This window comes from Sinocyclocheilus grahami, unplaced genomic scaffold (assembly GCF_001515645.1).
Source record: "Sinocyclocheilus grahami isolate Dianchi unplaced genomic scaffold, SAMN03320097.WGS_v1.1 scaffold33.1, whole genome shotgun sequence".
Taxonomy (NCBI): domain Eukaryota; kingdom Metazoa; phylum Chordata; class Actinopteri; order Cypriniformes; family Cyprinidae; genus Sinocyclocheilus; species Sinocyclocheilus grahami.
This window is the reverse complement of record NW_015505212.1, coordinates 581,839-603,095: the sequence shown is the minus strand read 5'-3', so window position 1 is coordinate 603,095 and position 21,257 is coordinate 581,839. Positions and strand designations below refer to the sequence as shown.

The 21,257-nt window shown below is 37.0% G+C and overlaps 2 protein-coding genes across 4 annotated transcripts in view; one reads left to right on the top strand and one right to left on the bottom strand.

Moving 5' to 3' along the window:
* Positions 1-8,375, top strand: part of LOC107579307 (anoctamin-2-like) — a 35,565-nt gene extending 27,190 nt beyond the window's left edge. For all 3 annotated transcript variants that reach the window (XM_016265156.1, XM_016265166.1, XM_016265162.1), the window contains 6 exons: positions 436-581; positions 2,513-2,665; positions 2,771-2,823; positions 3,780-3,961; positions 6,558-6,663; positions 7,791-8,375. In XM_016265156.1, the coding sequence (XP_016120642.1) occupies positions 436-581; positions 2,513-2,665; positions 2,771-2,823; positions 3,780-3,961; positions 6,558-6,663; positions 7,791-8,159 (1,009 nt within the window). In that variant the 3' untranslated portion in view covers positions 8,160-8,375. The remainder of the gene's footprint in view (positions 1-435; positions 582-2,512; positions 2,666-2,770; positions 2,824-3,779; positions 3,962-6,557; positions 6,664-7,790) is intronic.
* Positions 8,376-16,427: 8,052 nt separating this feature from the next.
* LOC107579910 (inner centromere protein-like) lies at positions 16,428-20,164 on the bottom strand. The gene is made up of 5 exons (XM_016265696.1): positions 20,123-20,164; positions 19,842-19,964; positions 19,679-19,747; positions 16,932-17,024; positions 16,428-16,517 (listed from the first exon to the last, which is right to left on the bottom strand). Exons 1-5 carry the CDS (start codon positions 20,162-20,164, stop codon positions 16,428-16,430), a joined length of 417 nt encoding a protein of 138 aa, XP_016121182.1.
* Between the last annotated feature and the right edge of the window lie 1,093 nt (positions 20,165-21,257).

Sequence of the window (21,257 nt, the reverse complement as noted above, 5' to 3'; positions counted from 1 at the left end):
AATATATATATATTTTATATATATATATATATATATATATATATATATATATATATATAATATAAATTCTAAATATATAATTAAAATGAATATATAAATATAATTATATATTTATATTATTATCTATAATATTATATGAATATAAATTAATATATAATTTATACAATTAAAATGAATACAGAAAAGTGCAGTTGTTCTGCATTTGAAAAATCGCCAACTCTATGTACAGTATAAGCAATAGTAATATTTATGTAAATATAAACAAAGCACACAATATGTCTGCATAAAATTCATATGCCGTTCTTAGAAGCAAACCTGACACTTGACTCACTATCAAATCTGGGTCATTTTAGCTGCAAGGTCAAGTTTATAGCAACGGTTTGTGTATTTACATTCTGTCTCTGCTCTCTTTCTCCCTCTCACTTCCCGCTTTAGAAAGCTGAAGAAGCTGTGCCGCACACTCAAGGACAAAGAGCGGGCGCCCAAGGAGATTGTGGAGCAGCCGGGTCGCCGTCAGCAGTGGCACCTGGACTACGACCTGGAGCCTTTTGACGGACTCACACCTGAATACATGGAGATGAGTGAGTGACACTCCACTCGGTGCAAAAGTAAAGCGTCCTCAGGGTGAAGTGCTGTGAGAAAACATCTAGTTAATCTAATTCATCCCCTTCGGCGAGAACCGCAGGATTTGTTGTTGGAGGAATGCACAGGTCTCTGGATTTATGAGAATTATGAATGAACATGTGAATTGGGCCAGTAGCCCAAGCATTTGTTTCACAGCTGTGTTTACAATCGGGAAAGGGCCTACATTCGCTAGCATGTGGCTTAAGGTGATACACAACTGACTGAGTGTTTATGTAAGTTGGCATGAAGGCGTCTGTAAAAGATCTGAAAGCCTAGTGGGTAAACAGCAAAGTTAAACATCTGAACACCAATGCAAACTTGAGTTACTATTATTCATCCTATATTTATACAACCCAATTATGCTGAGAGCTAAGACGCCGACTGATGTTTCCTGACACGTTTGCAACAAAAAGTTTCTTTCAACTTGACTCGAAACAGCTTTGTTTGAAACAGCTCTGTTGTAAATACTGTAGATTTAAAAAAATATATATTTTGCTATATAAAATTTAATGCAGGTACACAACAAGAGCTTTATTCTGTAATTATATGATCTGTGGAGTTTATTATGGTTCCCGATCGTAATTGTTGATTGAGTGGTTTGATGTGGGCTGGTTTAGTCCCTGAAGTGCAGGCGAGTTGCACAACTGTCTATCAGAGACCTGTGCGTGAGAAAACCTGCGCCTTAGTCTTTTCTTGAAAATGTATGGATGCTTTAATCCACTTCCAAGTAAAACAGATTTTCTAGTTTTTCATGTTCTTCATACAAGAAACTCTTATGAGACTCTTCGAATCAAAGAAACGATTGGGGAGAAACTGAAGATGAACTCAAGTCCTTAAGTAATAACACTGGAGGGAGATCACCACCTACACACTGTGAAAGATATTCTCAGTGAGAGCAGGAGTATGAGACCCACTCGTATGGATGTTTATGTAGGAAACAGCCCGATCACTCTAGAAGCCATTGTTTGCATGTTGCACAGGAAAAAAGGCCATGTGTCAATCAAGCCAAAGAAGGAAATGCAGTTTCCTACAAGGCTTATGTTCCATGTTTTGTTGATTGACAAATAATCAGCTTTGTGCTTGACACCCGTGCTGGTAATGTCAAGTTACTGTAGAAAGACACAGTCTGTTCCTAGAAAATCACCACATCAAATAAGTAGTGGTATTTCCATTGTTACTATGATTTGTGGAACTTTCTTAAGATGTTATTTGATCTATATGTGAACACATACACTGTATAAGTCTATTTTTATTAATGAATTTATATCTATTAATTTTCAGCAACACTACAGTTCAAAAGTTTGGGGTCCGTAAGTAACTTTTATTTAGCAAAAATGCATTTAATTGAGAAAAAGTGACAGTAAAGACTTTTATATTGTTAAAAATAAAGTCTGTTTCAAATAAATGCTGTTCTTTTGAACTTTCTATTAATTTCTATTCAAGAATCGTGACAAAAAAAGTAAAAATAACTTTTCAACAATGATAATAGTCAGAAATGTTTCTTGAGTAGCAAATCAGCATATTAGAATGATTTCTGAAGGATCATGCAACACTGAAGACTGGAGTAATGATGCTGAAAATTCAGCTTGGCATCACAGGAATAAATTACATTTTAAAATATATTAAAATAGAAAACAGTTATTTTAAATTGTAATGATATTTCACAATTTTTACTGTATTTTTGAAAGCATTGGTGAGCATAAAAGACTTCAAAAACATTAAGAAATATTACCAACCCCAAACTGTTGAATGGCTGTATAAAATCAATATTTAATCCTTAATGTCTGGTAATAGACAGCAGTCTTATAGCTCTATCAATCAAACTCCAATTTGTAATCCAAATGTCTCAGCATGTAACCTACATGTTTGCTTGTTTTCCATTCTGCAGTCATTCAGTTTGGTTTCGTGTCACTCTTTGTGGCCTCATTCCCACTGGCTCCGCTTTTCGCTCTCTTAAACAATGTCATCGAGATCCGCCTCGACGCCAAGAAGTTTGTCACGGAGCTTCGCAGGCCAGATGCCATTAGGGCCAAAGATATCGGTGAAAACCTTGTATTAATTTTTATACTACAACTATTCACTTGGATTCTTAATCAGACTCGGGTCTACTAATTTAACCTCTGAATTGAAATGTTTCCTCACACAGGTATTTGGTACAACATCTTGAGTGGTTTGGGAAAGTTCTCGGTCATCATCAATGTAAGTTTCTGTAATATATCTCTGCTGCTTACCACATGCTAGTCATATAAGTCCTCTTTATGGAAAGTTAATCATGTGTAGAGGTATCCATAAAGACCCCAGGGTGCATCACTGTTAAAGAGATCCTCTTATTGTTTTCATAAGACTTACAAGATTCTAAGAAGCTTGGGTTCACATTATTCATGGAAGAAATAAATGTATGCCTGTTCTAGCACTGTACAGATGTTCTTTCACCTGTACGGTTTGCTTCATGCATGTCTCTCCTACTTAAAATTGAATGATAAACCTCTAGCAGATGTATTTTAATAGATGTGATGTTCCCAATATGAGAAGAGCATTCCAGTAAGCCTTATGGTAAAGATCCTTCAGCTTCTCTCTGAACTTTCATTAAGAAAGCCACATTTACTCAGAAGCCCGACATCTGATTGACTCCAGCTGTGTTGTTCTTTTGGAAATCAAGTATTCGCTTAATGTTACAGCTATAAATGACCTCTCCAATCCAATTAAATGCCACATATTATCAATGGCACCACTCTGCATGAAGATTACCTTGAGTTATATGTGTTCCTTAGTGGTCTGGATGAGTGTTTATTATAGCTTAGTATCATTATAGTTTTAATTAATAGTTGTAATTCTTTTTTTATATTTTAAATTTTTGTTTGAATTTTAGTTAAAGTTTTAGTAATTTTCTTGTGTGCTTTTGTCAATTTAAAATGTTTTTTGTAAATATGCCTGTATATTTTATTTTAGTTTGAGTTATTTTTGTACATCAAGCTAAACTAAATTAAAATGAGAACTGTTGCTTTAGCAACTAGCTAAAATAATATAAATTATTATTATTATTTTTTACATTTTAACAAAAATGTATTTAAATAGTTTTAGCAAAAGTTCTACATCTTGCTTTTACATTTTGTATTACATATTTTGATCTTTTACCTGTTATTTGATCATTTCAGGCCTTTGTCATCTCCTTCACGTCAGATTTCATCCCTCGCTTGGTCTACCAGTACATGTACAGCGAGACAGGGACCATGCATGGCTTCATCAACCACACGCTCTCTTACTTTAATGTCAGCAACTTTAAACCTGGAACTGTGCCTTCCATCTCCAGTCTCGGCAAAGACGTTACATTCTGCAGGTTGGAAAAAATTATTATATTACTAGCAATAATAAATCAAACAATTTATTGAACATCCCTTTCCTGTGGTAAAATGACTGTGATGCACAGCTGCCTATTGCTTTGATAAAACATGCAACTTGGAAATTTAGTTCAAAACTGAATAGTTGTAAGCAAACTGATTGTTCACATCAAAAGTGTTCTTGGCAGGACAGCACACAGGCCGTAAACAACCATAGGACCCGTCGTTTGCTCCTTTTAAATCATGTCTGAAATAAACATGTGTCGAAGCTATTATGGTCTGAACATACTGATCCTCTTGGACGGCGTCTGGTGAGATTGCATGTATTCTTCATCAGATTTTTCCACACCTGCATGTGGAAAACTCTGATAGGAGGGCAAAACAAATGGTTCTTTTACATTTTTACAGTCATAAACATTCAACCAGCCTATCCAGTTCAGCATATTTAGTTCAACGGTAAATTACAAAGAACTGGACCACATAGAAAGGGTAGCTCGCCAGTTCTTTAGTTGAAAGCTCAAATTAGCCAAAATATTTAACAAACAGACACGCATATTCGATTCTTTGGAAATCTACTGCACTCTCACAGATTCCTTATGGGCTTGGTAGTGAATAGACTTCTGCAGAATCTGACTGTCATTCGCAACAACTCCCACCCTGTTTTAGATATAGCTATAACTCATAATGTGTTTTACAAAATCCTAAACCGTTCCACAGAATTCTGTGGATTTTCCTTCAAAATCAGAACAGAAAATGTGGAAGAACATGCACAGGTCCTGTGTGGGCCTAAGTAGTTTTGTAAACCGCCTTATTGTGAAAAATTGTTTTCTAATGAAGCAGTGCTGTTTGCTTGTGTTGATAGTGATAGTAATTGTGTTCATCAGTTCTCTGGAAATAATTATTTCTCCATAGACTCCATCACCCTGAAGTGTGAGATCTTACCACTGCTTTGATTATCACGGGTGGCCTTCACAACACAGATCAGAAGCATGTCAAGAAAAGTGCTTTTATCAGAACCTGTCTGCTTTTTCTGCTCCAAGCAGTTGAGAATGAGATTACGCTCGTTTGTAGCTACTTGGACCAAAGAGAAGTGGCATTCTGATGTCTGGGTTCCTTTGACCCTCAGAGTGTTTGTTAAGAAGACAGATATATGGAGAGAGAGCAAGAGGGCAAGCTTGTCAGTGTTCTAAAATAGGGTCATGGAACAAATCAAGCCCATGTTTTTACTGCACCATATTTGCCCTTTCTGGACTTGTAGAACCAAACAAGGACTTCACCCCAGAGACCATGTCTTCAGATGAAGATATCTGACTGTCTGAAGAAATCAAAACCAGCCTAACACATTCCACGTAGATTACTGTATATGGCCATGAAATCAATGTCCTTAGTGGGTTATTAAAGACTCAGAGTTTACTTTTCGTTATTCAATAGAGGAAATCAAAACTTCTGGGAATAGCCTGGTCTAATGAATTAAGCCTGCAAGATATAATCAAAATATGCTCAGTTTTCAATCATCATGACCAAGATTGCCTCCTCCTACTACAACTGAATGACCGTTCTATATTTTAGTTATATTTCATGTCCATTGATGATAATTCTGTTTTTTTCTAACAATTTTCTTCAGAAATATTGTATATTTAATCCATAATATATATATTTTGTGTTCTTCAGTTTTCTTGAAATTGCCTTTATGCCCCTTAAATTACAGTTGTTGCAATGACCGCTTTTTGAATTGACAAGTTCAAAATAATGAATAAAAAATGTTAAAGTCAAGATTATCTACATTAAATTTATTTCTATAATCTGGCGGAAATGCGCTTCCATACCAAACAACCCCTCTGAAAATGAAAGAAGAAAAAAAATCTCACAAAACCATGTGACCAGCATCATGTGAAATTATTTTCTTCTGTGACATTTTGAACACATTATGGTATTTTGTTTTCTTTCTATATTTGATCTCCAATATTGTCATGACATGGAGTATATTAATTGTTCATTGGGTACATTGTTATGGTTTGCAGTATTTTTAATTCAAATAAATATTCAAATTAGAATTTAACCTGATCAAGCCTGCCATTGAAATTACGAGTTAAAATGGTGAAATTCTCAACTATGTTACCTGCCAACACACACAGTATGTCCGTAACATAGCTGACAAACTCACCATCAGGGAAAACATATTTTTCTTTGTAATAACAGAATGGTGTTTAATGATTAAGCCTTGCAACTAGGAGATACATTACACTGATAAAATAAATCAACTGAAACCAATAGTTGTTTTATTGAGAAAGCATATTGTTTTTCCAGGTTTGAAATGTACCCTTAATTACAGAATGACTTCACTGCATCCCAACAGGAAATAAATCTACAAAGTAGTTGTTAAGTTAAACAACAAAGATGCAATTCCTTCTTTTGCACTTTAAATGTCCTCATCATGATTAATAATGCTGTTGTGTTGTTTTGCCCTTTGTAGCCTTGCTAGAAGCATGTGTTTTAAATTTTCTGTTTATTTTTATTGCCAATCAGCAAATGGATCCTCACTGAGATGAAATGGCCTTAAATAACTTGGGATGTCTGTTCTTTTGTTCATTTTAGGTACAAGGACTACAGAGAACCACCATGGTCAACTGAGCCTTACCAGTTCTCCAAACAGTATTGGTCGGTTCTTGCGGCTCGGTTAGGTTTCGTCATATTGTTTCAGGTACAAGCTACTTATTTTACCATTACCCCCAATCTAAAAGCCTAAAATAAAATAGTTTTACTCCTAATGAACACCAGAAAGGGACTATGAATGGAGGAACATAAATGTTCATCCTTCTTCAGTCTAAGCCAAACAAATGAAAAAGCCACACAATAGCTACCTCAGCAACGTGGGAGCTTCAACCACATATAAATAATGCAGTCTTCGCACTTTTGGATTAATAGTCTTTATGCTGGTCAGAATAATTGCTGTAACTCAGTAGAAAAGTCCTGCTGTCAGCAGCTGTGGGTGGAAACTAATTATATTGAAATGTAATTAAACAGCAAACCAAAGAGTTAAAGTAATAGTTCACTCGAAAAATTAAATGTCGTTCCAGAATGACAGTTCATCGTGATCATGGCAGTGAAGCTCTTAAAAAGAACAAGAAAAATGTGGTTTTCAATGAATATACTATTCTTAAATTTAGTATTTTCCTCACACAAAGCTTACATGTGGCTTCAAAAGACATACTGTTCAAAAGTTTGGGGGTTAGCAAAATTAATACTTTTATTTAGCAAGGATGCATTAAATTGATCACTTATATTTCTAACAAAAATCCGGAAAAAATACACCACGGTTTCCACAAAAATATTAAGCAGCACAACAGTTTTCAACATTGATAAATAATAAGAAATGTTTCTTGAGCAGCAAATCAGCATATTAACATGATTTCTGCTGAAAATTCTGCTTTGCATCACAGAAATAAATTACATTTTAAAATATATTCAAATATAAAACAGTTAATTTAAATTGTAATAATATTTGAAAATGTATCTATTTTTGGTCAAATAATTGCAGACCTAGTGAGCATAAGAGATGAAAAAATCTTGCTGACCCTAAACTTTTGAACTGTGGATTGCATACAATATATTCTTCTATTTGAGTCTCATGATCAGAAATTGTATGTATAGATGTCACTGGCAGAGCACCAATAACTGAAATGCTACCTGGTGTGTAAAAGATCCTCCATCTATTGAATGGAAAGATATATGTTTTCATCACAACCACTGATGTATATTATCTCCTGCGCCCCACCCATTCAAGCAAATGTGAATATATGTGTAGTTATACATCTCCCACTCCTCCAGAACCTGGTAATAACCATGAGCATGCTGGTGGCCTGGGTGATCCCGGACGTGCCCAAAAACATCAGCGAGCAGCTGAAGAAGGAGAAGACTCTTCTGGTGGATGTCTTCCTGAATGAAGAAAAGGAGAAGTTGCAGTTGATCCAGAGCTTGTTCTCTAGAGATCTGATACAAGAACAGCAGAAGGAGCAGCAGGTGTCGGATCAGACCTCGCTGCCTCTTCAGCAAACCCAACCCGAGCCGGTCCCTCCCGCTACGTCCCCGGCCTCCACAACTCCTCGCACCCGACCCCGAGCGGCAAGCTTCAGCCAGTTCACCCGCCAGATGTCCATGTCTCCCCAAAGCAACATAACCCAACACACAGCCGTGTGAGGGAAGTCGGGCGAGAGAAGATGAGTCTGGAGTGCATTTCACAGTGCCTGAGTGCTGGATTTTTGAGGATTTGCTGAAGTTTGAGGCTCTGAGTTTTGGGAATCAGGTGACCTCGATCCTATGTTCCTGTTTTTTTGTACCGGAGAATGAGGGGTCACTCCTTTTGGTCACTGAACTGTAGTCTGAATGTCTGTCTTGCAGGCTCCACATCTGGTTTTTAAACCCTCAGATGTTCCTATACCATTTTGAGGCACGTCTGCACACAAACTTGAGCTTCAGTAGGACCGCTTGCAGATGCAATCATTCCACATGCACTGGCGTTCACAGGAAGAACGAGCGGGATCCTCTCAAATGCACATTTTTTCTCCATGATCTGCTCTCGAGCGAGGATGTTTGTCGGCACAAACTCGTAAAGAGCAGCACACATTTGGTGATGTTGCACAATCTGTACATGCTGTCCAAATGCAAACTGCTTTGCACATTGTCCACAAGATGTAGCATTAAATGGCAAGCGATCTTTCATTTTCTCAGGTAACAGCGTCACTGTAGGCTGTATTCGTTCTCATCAATATGGGTTAACAAAGACTATGATGTTAGCAGGGGAGCGGGAAGATGTTTTCGGTTGGGGGTGCTGTGTGTGTCCGTGTTGGGTGGGAGGGTGTTGGGGCTGGTTCACTTACGTCGGTGCTCGTGCTGGGGATGCAGATTTTGGAAAGTTTTTGCTGGGATGGGCATTTTAAAAAATCTTAAATTCGCTTTTGCGCCATTATCTCCTTGTATTAAAGTTAATCTTGTTCGCATTCTGTACAGTTCATGTCTGATACCACGCGCTAGCGTCACGTGTTCATGAGGATTAGGCTAATCATCCCATATAGAAAACATCACAAGTAAAATGCATCATGTTTATAAAGATAAACATGGGTTTATTATAGCCCACTTACAATTTACATTTCAGAGATCATTACAAATTAATTATTAAATGCTAAAACTGAATAAATTTAAATTTATTGTGGCATTTGCAACCATGTGAAAACAGGGGGTGCTGCAGCCCCCTCAGCACCCCTACTTCCCGCGTCCCTGTGTGTTAGTAAATTAAGGTGCAAGGAACACAATTTCAATGTGGTACTGCGACGTATTCTGTGAAACATGTGGCATTTTGTCTTTTTAATGATCCAGTCCGTAATATTACACATTAAGGCAATATGTAATTAAACTCACATTTGTCAATCCATATATTTATGCTATGCCTCCTTGTGATAAAATGCAGGGCTGTAGATTCAGATCGCACAGCATTCGCTGTATTTATGATTGTGGAGCAGCTGGTCTTTTTGTGCCATGTCAAATATAATCCTCACATGAATTTGCCGTCACCGGTGTGGGAAGGTTGAGTGGGGGTTACTGTCATCCAGCGAGGAATCATGGATGGATGTTGTGTGCCAACATCTGGCCATCAAGTCATCATTCACTATGCCTCATAGGACTTAATACTCATGCAAGAAGAATAAATATTTATTACCAATTATGCGCAAGTGGATTTTCTTTCTTGCCCTCGAGGCATTGTACTACGAGTCCCACGGGGTCAATTCACTTGAGTTTTCGACTTCTAGCAACTGCGCAGGTTGTTTGTTAGACTGTAATACCCTGATGATTGCCACACAAGCTTAACAAAGCTAGCTTTACCCAGTAGACGCTGCTCCTCTGTTTGCTTTTTCTGTTTTACTAGGGCAGGATTTTGATCTTTGTGTGCTTTCGCCCCAGAACCACATTTGATTTATCCCTGGGTTCTGGACTACACAATTCGAGAGGATTAAAATCTTGGCAGATACCATGAAGTCTGTTCTATGTGCTTTATAGTTTCATTACACAACCAGGCTGAACAAGGGTAAAAATACACATAAATAATTGTATTTCCCACAGATTAAAAAGCATAAGATGTGGGCAAAAGTTAAGCAGCTCAAGTCTAAAGGACTGCCGCCATGCAACTTAACTGCTCAACTGGAATGTCCACCCACTTTGACGGGTATATGTAAAGTTGAGGCGTGTTTTGTCACCCTCTTTGGCCTCTTCAGAGGTGATATAAGTCGCTGTACTGTTGATATGAAGAGGCATTTTATATTGCACTGGTTGATATATGAGATTTGACAACCGACACTTGTGGATGCAACATTAGGCAAAAAAAAAATAATCAATGCAATTTTTTTAATTCTTTATTTGCTGTTAGAAATTATTACTTTATTCCACAAGTTTCCAATTATCAGCTTTTAATAGGTTACTGATACGACTGATCACTTAAACATACGTATATAAGCATATGTTCAAAAGTACTTTTTTATTGTTTAAAAATATTTTTAATAATACTTACAGTATATAATCTATACTCTGCCTTTTATAACGAGGGAAAAAAATACTAAGGACTGAACACTTTGCAAATATATTTATTATTATTATTATTATTATTATTATTAAATGTATTATACTACCTAAAATTTTTATGTAACAATGACAAACATTTTGTCTGATATAACTATCAATATAAAAAAATCTATATTTGTTGCAAAATCAGGCTTTAATTTACTTTACTTTACTTATGATGATAGTTTACAATGATAATAGTGTACAAAAGTTTCCACTAGTTCACTACATTAGTTAACATGAAACAACAATTAAAAATAGAAACAATAATTAAAAATAGTTCATGTTTATTTCAATATTGACTAATACATTAAAATCAAAAGTTATAAATATTATAAAGTTATATTATTTAATAGTCCTGCTAACATTAATAATGGAATAATTGAATGAATAATTAATAAAAAAAGATAAATAAATACAGTATCAAATTGCTCATTGTTAGTAAATATTAGATGATGCATTAACTAATGTTTTTGTATAGTGTTACCATAACATATGCTGTATGCTCAAAACTGAACAAACAACAGACAGAGACATACTAACCAAAGGTAAACTGGCCAAAAATAAATAAATAAATAAACAAATAAGGCTTTTAACCAACATCCATTGGCACTGTACTCTTTGTACAAATATCAGATTATGAATAACATTCAAAGTTGATGTAATACTCTTGGCTTCATAAATGAATTAAACTGGTGAAAATATTAGATTCTTGTGTAAGGTTTAATAAGGGTTTTCAAGTGTCCTCAGAAAACACCATAGTCCTCTTGCACAATCACAATCCAACCTGCTGCAAGATGCAGGCCGGAAATGTCTAATTTTTACGTAATCTTCTCCAAAGCCTTTCTTCATCACACACAACAATACAATTGCAGGAACAGATTTACCTGGATTTGTACTGTCTTACATATTGGTAAGCAAGTGTTCTTCATCTTGGTTAGGTATAAGCTAGTATTAGTTACATCAGTGATATTGCTGTTGTGATGGACTGCAATTTATTCTCATTCTAGTTGAAGACACGCTGTGCTGGGAGTTGATGTCAGAGATTCTGGTTTGTGAATTAAACATCTGCACATGCAGATGAGCAAAGGACCTGGAATGAGATCCCTGACACAAACCTGAATCGCTCTCCCACAGGGAGTTCCTTCCTAGGGTGAGATGACGCACCATTTAAAATGCTGGAGTCAATGCATTGTTAATGCAAGAAGGATTTTGATAAGGTTCACTAAACTATCAGAGTACACAAATTTCACGCTTCCAAAATGCATTATTAATTATTATTTGTATGCACATTTCCATTGTTGTTATATTGTTTTCTTGTACAATTTACAACATGCAATTTTTGTGCAGGGTGCATATTTTTACATTTCAAGGCTTTATATTTAGATAGTTTATACAGTAGTTTAACATAACACAGTGTCTAAAAGCAGAAAAGAGGCACTGGGGGTTTCATTCAGGTTCACTTCTCTTAAATGGCCTAAAGCACTGACTTTTATCTGGAGTCGTTACACAGCAGGCTTTCACATGGTTTCAGGTGTTAGCTACACTTGAAGATCGCACCATTGTGCCTTTCCACGGAAGCTCTGCCAATGGCACATTTCCATATTCAACTCGACTAAACCTTTAGATGACCCGATGTGTGACTGATAGCCATTCATTTACTGTCTTTCTTCTTTTCTCAGTCTTAGGCTGTGTTCAGAATGGAATACTAGCTTGCTACTACTAGCTTATGAAATACCGTAAGTACAGTTTTTCAAAAACAGGACAGTATACAACTATAATCATTTCAAACAGTGGAACGTTGCTGTCACATGACGTGATCATATTCCATATCGTGATCCAGTTAATATCTTGCAATTATATATATATATACACACTGTATGCACACACATACAGACAGTTGTGGTCAAAAGTTTACATACACCTCACAGAATCTGTGTTTAGTACAAACCTGAATAAGATATTTCACATAAAAGTTGTTTACATATAGTCCACAATAGAAAATAATAGTTGAATTTATAAAAAATTACCCCATTCAAAAGTTTACATATGCTTGATTCTTAATACTGTGTTGTTACCTTGATTTATTTATTTATTTATATATTTTGTTGTGTTGTCCATGAGTCCCTTGTTGGTCCTGAACATCCTTCAGGTCTCACAAATTCTTTGGTATTCCAGCATCTTTTGCGTATTTTAACCCTTTCCAGCAATGACCGTATGATTTTGAGATCCATCTTTTCACACTGAGGACAACTGAGGGACTCATACGCAACTATTACAAAAAGTTAAAACGCTCACAGAAGGAAACACAAGGCATTAAGAGCCAGGGGTGTAAACGTTTGAACAGAATGAATATGTGAACATTCTTCTTATTTTGCCTAAATATCATATTTTTTCATTTAGTACTGCCCTTCAGAAGCTACAGAAGATTACCTGTTTCCCAGAAGACAAAATAAGTTTATTTTACCCTGATATTCAAATTCAAAGTTTTCACCTCCTGGTTCTTAGTGCATAATTTTTCTTTCTGGAGGATCAGTGACGTTTGAAACATTTAGCAGATTCTGTAAGGTGTATGTAAACTTTTGACCACAACTGTACATAATATCAGCATAATTCACTTACTGGAGAGGGTAACTTTGCATGCAAAATAAAAATAAAATGCCACTATACTGTAAAATAAATAAATAAATAATCCACCCATTTCAACTTAACTTGAAGTTCCTTGAATTTTTTAATATAATCAACTTGGCTGTTTAAGTCATTTCAAATTAAACAGACTTAAAAAAATCAAGTTGAATCTCATACAGTAACTTCTAGAAAAGTTGAAATTGCTCTACTTATTTTTATGAGTTAAAAGTCATGTAAAAACAAAGGTTACCATGACTTACTTATCACATAATTTTTTACAGTGTATGCGAATACATACAGATTTGTGCTGCATAAATCTTGTTGCTTTCTCCTGCTAGCTAATTGATAATACCTATTTTCACTTAAAATTCGTTCTCATGCAAGTAATGCTTGGTTGTGTTACTGCTTGCTGCTGCTGTTGTTATTGTTTTAAAATGCATATTCATGTGCTAGCTTTGCTTATATTCCTTATTATTCACTCCTTGCATCACATACACAACTCGTTAAACATCAAACATGATTTAGACCTTGTGTTTGGTTGCTGCATTTAGGAACTGACAAATGCAGACCACACAGCATGTTTTGTACTTAAGCATATAAAAGGTAAGTTCACTTATCTTGAGGTGCTGAATTTCAGAAGATCCCTGATAGTGGCTGCAGCAGGACCAGCTTTCAGCAAACACTGAACCAGACAATTCAAATTTGAGAACAATCAATCTCATTGGCTGCAGAATCAGCAGCAGAGGCCTATCAGCTTGTGCATCTAGTGAATGATGTGAATGCATGTAAAGGACTTACCAGTCTGTGCAATAAATTAATAAAGATGTATATATATTCTTCTTTTTTTATTTTCATTCTTTTTTCTTACATTGAATTACAAGATTTTAAGTGCATGCATTTTTATTTTTAATTCATTTGTGTAAAATCTATTGGGAGATCAAATAATGTTACTTATTCCCACACTGCAGTGCATCAATGCACTTTCATTACCAGGAAGGTCAATGTTCTGTGGCAAAATATTTTGCAAACTAAGTAGGACTACAGGTATTCCATGCATACTGAATATTAGCATAATGTGCACAGTACATACTGTATATACTGCAGATATATATAGCAGTATGATATTATGCTGTTCTGAACATAGCCCTAGTTCTATGCTTTGTATAGCTTTTATAGGTATGATCATGAAGGGTCACAGACCAGAAAGGCTCAAAATGTGTGCTGAATGAGCCAAATTGCTTAGAAACATTTAATGTGCTAAATTAATTGGAGTTTAGAGAGGTGGATGGGTGGTAAAGCTGGCAGGGAATGCAAAAGGGAAAATTACTTTTGAATGAATGTTTCATTTCAGTTGGAATGCTGCAGTATGGTGGGATGAATTGCCTAGAACTATTTACTGGAGCGCTTGTTTTGGAAAAGACTCCAGCATGTTTTGCAGTGCATGATGAATCAAAGCTGTCCAGCCCAGTTACACATACTCAGTGTGCCTGTAATGAAATAAACACAGCAGAGTACATTGAGGTGATGTAGAGCTGCGGCGTGCAGAAGGGAATTCTGGGATGCGAGGATGTGTGACACTGGAGACTGAATGTGGCATTTTCCTGCCCTCAAGGGTCAGACATGCTGTAACACGATTCTGCTGGTCGGCCTTAATGCTAGACTTGTACCACTGGAACCACCTGTTTCTTTTGCATTCTCCTTTTGTGCTGGAGATCAACAAAGATGCATAAAAGACATTGAGAGGCATGAGAATTAATTGGTTCTTGTTCTCTTTTGAATCTGAGCTCGTCTGTTTGTCTTGCTCTTTACCTCAGGTCTCTCTCCTTGCCGCAGTGTCATGCGATTTATTGTCTATTTATACTCATCTGCTGCAATATTACAGTGAAACATCGGACATGTGACACACATTACATTGTTAGCTGTGATTTATTTGCCATAGAGAATCAGCGAGTTTGTTATTTAACCATTTTGAACACTGAATCAGCCATAACTCACTCTATTCTAACTCACTCCAGTTAGTGCCTTTAAAGAAGAGATAGAGATACGATTTCACTCATGTTATTTTAAACATACTTTTTGCTTCAGGTTTAAATATTAAAGGTGGGGTAAGTGATTTCTGGTAGCCAATGTTGACATCTGAAATCACCAAAACAAACACGCCCCTACCACAAAAGGGTCTCGCCCCTATTTTGATAGCTCCGCCCCACACATACGTACGCAACCCAGGCAACAATTAGTTCTGTGAAACAAAGCAAAACCAATGTTACACCATGTCTACACCGGATGCAAGTGGCGCTGCGTGACAAAATACTATGGAACTCATTATAATCAGTGATGCTGTCTACACCATAGATATATATATATATACATATCTATGGTCTACACTGGAATGCGCCGCGGCACGGCACAACAAATCCCCAACAGAAAACTGCTGCTGCGTTCTATTTATGATGTATTGACACAAATTTCAAATGATTTTCAACGGTCGCTTTGTCGTGTCCAGTGTACTAAACAGACTTTAGCTGTTGCGGCGCAGACACGGCACTCACCTATCAAGAAAAAACAAAGCAACCTTGGCGTCCGATCGCAGGCCTTCCGCTCCTTGAGTTCTCTCCAGTGCTGGAAAGCTGATCCGATATTTACACGGGTCCTACTTCTTGCCTTAAGCCTTCTTTTGTTCCGCAGATGTTTTCTTCTTTTGTTTTTTAATCCGCCATCTCTATCTTTCTGTCGTTCAGCTCGCTAATGTCCGTCCTGTGCACTGAACGCTCTCTCCTCCACATCATGAGTAGACACGCCCCTTACTGCTGATTGGCTATAAGTTTGTTTTGCTAGTCGGCCCGAGTCAGTTTTCTAAAGCATTTTTTAAAAACCTCTTACCCCACCTTTAACACATGTTCTAAAGATATATGATCACTGCATCACAATATATATCATTTATGGCTTTGATAGCATGTTAAAGGGATAGTTCACCCAAAAATGAAAATTTCCTGGAAAGGCCATCCAAGATGTAGATGAGATGTAGATGTATTTCTTCATCTGTACAAATTTGGAGAAAATTAGCCTTACATCACTTGCATTCACTGCAGAGGATCCATTGAGCAAGTAATGCACTGCTAAATTCCTCAAAATCTGTTCTGATGAAGAAACAAACTCATCTACATCTTGGATGGCCTTTAAATGTTTCAGTTGGAGTTTAGTACTTTTATTATTTACTAGTAAACACAGTTACAGCCTCATCAGAAAGTGCTTGACGGATTCATTGTCAGAACCTGGATCCAGACCCAAATCCTGAAGCACAACTTTTTTCTGAAAATCCTGGAAATTAAACAGAGATGCATTAATGTCTGTGATGATTAATGAAGATATACTGTAAGTGAACTTCCTAAACTTGATGGTTTGTCTTGCGGTATGTCAGCTTCCATGAACCATTTTCTCTTTTAGTCAATGTGCTGCAATAATGTTTCTTTTTAAAACTTGGAATTTGAATAATATGATATGAAACTTTCATGTGCATTTTTTGGTGTCTGTAGATGTAATCTGCCCTTGTCCATTGCTGTGAGTCAGGCAGGTATGGTATTGGTTAGCATAGTACTTCGCATTAGATACATTCAACATCTGGCCACATTCAGTCATACTGCTTTTGGGCCTCACAGCTGTACCTGGGAACAATAGTAGGGCTTCTATATATGTGTGTTGGTGTATCAGCATGTGTGTCTAGTCAAACCTCACCCTAAATTCTTGTAGTCTGTCTAGTTTTGCACGGATGGCCTTGCGTTGGACCGCCAGCTCGGCCACATGGCTTTTCCACTGTTCATCTTTCTCCTTTCACAGACACAAATACAAACACACAACATGTTCAGTTATCAAGAAGATTTTGATTAGTAAGCAATGCTGAGGACAAGATTTTAATGGTGGGTCTATTAAAAGAGGAGCATACAGCTCTGTAATAACATTAGGCAGTTGTTATTGAAACCATTTATTTTATAAATAGTATTAAGGGAGCTGTATTTATGTAGCATTTTCTTTTTATACCCTGCTGTCCACTTATAATGTTAGTCAAGGATTCCTGTACAAATTTTAGACTTATGTAACCATTTTCCTTCCTCATTGTCCTTTAGAAATAAACTGCCTGTTTGTTCTACTGCTCTGTTAAGATAATATTCAAATAACCTTTGTTATGATTGGTTAACCTCTTGAGCTTAATTTGGGTGTTCCATGTTGCTAATTACTGATTAGTCATAAATATGTTAATCAGACTGGTTATATGTTAATATGAACATGGTTACAATGTCAATATCATGGTGGTTTCTTAATGATCAGTTTTCTGTTTAGTATCCCTAAAGGACTATAGTGACATATGGACTATATAATTCACTGCCCTGCATCATATTTGCTGAATGAAATCCAATACTTCTAATTTTAGGGTGCCAGGGTTTACATAATAGAGTGAGGCAGGCCCTGATGTAGGGCTGAAGGAATGAGGCTGGGCTTGACCTTTGACCTATGCATGCTCAGCAGATATTCTGTGGGTGCTACTTCCCGTCTCTAAAGTGATAATTGCAGATATAGGCCAGGCAGTAAATGACATATGTAGCTGTATTCGACATATGGAAGACGTTGAAACATCTCCTTCTATTCATACTAATAAGAGAAAAAACAGACTGTAACACCTCTTCCCTCAGAGGATTGAGACAGTCACAGACTGTTCTCTCCCAGTAAAACACACTCACAAACACACGGAGGATGGGGTTATCTGATGAGGTCTGTGGTTTGGGGGATGCAGGTTATGACTGATAACAGGATCAAATAGTATGCACATGGGAAACTAGAGTAATCACTTCTCCCTGACCCTCCTGTACATTAATCAGATGACTGATGCACTGCAAACCTGGAAACTCGCTGGGAGACTTCGAGCAGCTGGAGAGGAAGGAAGTGAGAGTGGTGGACTGTCCGTTTGTAGCCTTTAGGAATCAAAAAGGCAAAGCTCAAGGCTATTCGAGCGACTTGACTAAGAAAGGAAGAGCAATTACACTTTTTTGAACTTCATCCCATTGGGGTTTCTTCTTAAACAAGCACTGAGTTAGGTGTTGCAGGAATTCCTCAAGCTGCTGAATTTATGATAACAGCCAAGTGGACAACAACAACATGGCTGTCCTTCAGTGACCTCACACAGCAGAGCCGTGTGCAGCTGGGGGTTCATCAACTTACACAAACACACTCCCTGAGCATCCTACTAACAGCTAAACAGTTGCTGTGCTTTCAACCATCACATCTTGCATCAGAAGTCTTAGTTCTGTCAGGACCACTATTGTCAAGGATGATTTTACATTTAGCATACAGTTTGGATTGGCAGTATGGTTCTGTTTTGGGCGAAAACTCCCTGCTCATCCATGAAGCCTAGAGCAGGGAGAGCAGTGATAACCCCCTTAGGGCAAACAGAACAGAACCAACATAAATGTAGCAGATATCATTAATGGTCTTAATGACAAATTATTGTAACAACATAATTTAGGATAGAGTAGTCTGATTTAACAAGGAATATCAGAAGGCCAAGTCCTGACTGTGCAGGAAAGGAGGAGCTGGGGATGAAGGAGGATAATTAGCTCCTCAGCAAAGCGATAAAGCTGCTGAATAATACGGGGTACAAGTGAACATAATAAAGGGTCCGTAGGTTAATATTATGAACAATTTTAAGGAAAATAATTACCTTATTTGCCAAAGTTGGCAAGTTTTGTGGCTTCAGACTTTGGAAAAATATTCAGTGTTTTTATTTATTTATTTATTACATTTATTTGTTTAGCATAAGAGTTAATTCAAAAGTACCTACATCAAAAGCAATATTTGCAGTACATAATTGCAAGTATAGGCTTTGTTTATGGTTTTTGTAACTTAAATTCGAGATTAGCTAAATGTGAGTCACTTAGTAGCATGAAAAGTAAATGTTGACAAGCTCCTTTGCGTCTCCGCCCGAAATAATCAGTATTAGTTTTGGATGCAAACTGGACATTTTCCACAGATTTGTCCCAGTGTTTTCTCTACAAATGTTCTTAGAGTCTGGTGCCAAGTTGTTTTGCACACAGACTGTGTATTTTTGTTTTGTAAACATGCATACTCTGTGATATCTTTTGACATGTCAATCAGATGGTTATTGGCCATTAAAAATCTAAATAAAGTGGACCGGACTACCAATGTCCTGTTTTTAAAAATATATTTAAGCAGAAATTATTGCATTAGTATGTTTACCTGCGTAATCTGGCCATGCAATACAGAGGTCACTGCATGTGCAGCCAAAGTTAGGAACAATGCAGACATAATGCAATCAAGCACAATTAGCCTCACAATGTAAGTCTGATGAGGCAGGTCTGTCGTCCCTGGACAGACTCAGTCTGTTTGTGGTGGAGACAGATATAATTAGTGTTATCACAGCAGACAGCAGTGATAGCCCTGCAGTGACTTTTTGATGTTAGTCAACATACCTTCTGCTGCTCCTCTATCTCACGTTGCTTTTCTCGTTCCAGCTTCTCACGCTCCTGTCGACGGCGGATCTAGCAGAACAGAGAAACCAGCTGAGATGTGCAATGAAAGTCGGTATGCATTAATAAACACAGACTTGTAGAGGTTTACGAGAAAGTACTTTACCCTTTCTTCTTGCTTCTCCTGACATTCACTCTCCACACATGTGCTCTCCTCCAGACTCTCATCCTGCTTCTCAAGACTGTTTAAGAAAGTGTAATCTTCTTCTTTGCAGAGTTCTCGCATGCACTGAGTGGATAGTAAGACAATGCACATGATGAGATAATTAGTTTCCAACTATATTTAGCAGTTTTGTCAAAGGTCTGTTTTAAATGAATCTGTCATGTCTGTCAATCAATCAAATACTCATAGAAAAAAACATGCATGAAAAAGTTGCAACAGAAAACCTTAGACATGGGAATTTGAGAAAACCTCTTTGCATGAGCCATCCTAAAAAAAAAGCAGAAAAGTCCAATTTTTCACAGTCAAATTGAGTTTAAGTTCATTTTGTATCATGTGCACTCTAAAAAAGATTTGTTACAGCTATCAGCCCATTTTCACGGCATCTTAAACACATTTCTGCACAAACATAAGCAGGAATTTTATGTCCTTCTGTCCCCTGCTTTAATATAACTGCATAAATTTGTGAAATTCAATTGGATGAGAATATCTCTGATCTTACCTGGACTGAAAAGCTTCCAGTTTCTTTGAGCTCTCCTTTCGTTTGCTCTGTGCGCTGGTAAACCTCATACAAATGGTAATATACTATGACGATGTACAAAAGACATCATAGTTATTTCTGCACAGGGCTGCTAAAACAATCACACTGGTGCTAATAAAACCCACTGTCCCTTCACTTTTGATTAGTTGAATTGTCCCATGGCAATATGTTTCCTTCACACTTCTGAACAAGGTTTCTTTTTCACACTGATTGTCAACCAGCTTCTCTCTCATACCAATATGTAGAAACCATAAGACTGATCACAGGTCAGTGTAAATGGACAGTGCAAGCAGCCTGCAGAAAAACACAGAAGTCAGAGTTGTTTTTGGTGATGTCATTGGATGTTCTGGAATGCATATAGGGTTCAAAAGTTGTATTTGATGGAGATGTGTTTGACATAAAGTGGGTGGTATGACACCACAGACTGACACTTTAGCAAAAACCAGAGATGTGAGCAGCAAACCGAACTGGGATTGTATATGATGAAGGTATCTGTTGTGGAGAGGTGTATAGGTTGCATTTATTTGCCAGAGGAAAGGTATTTGGATTGTTTTACTAGTTTTAATCACCATAGCCTTCAGAGGGGCTTTGGTTTAGGTGTGAAGGTCAAGGGTTGAAACCATCACTTTGACATCACTTTGAGCTTTTAAAACCTGAAACATGTTATTTCCAATGAATGTATTCATTTAAACACTCTTTTAAAAAGTATTTGGACACTTGCACTTCAGGACCCCATTGACTTTCACTGTATGGACAAAAACAGTTGAAACATTCTTCAAAACATCTTCTTTTGTGTTCTGCCGAAAAAAGTCAAGTCCAAT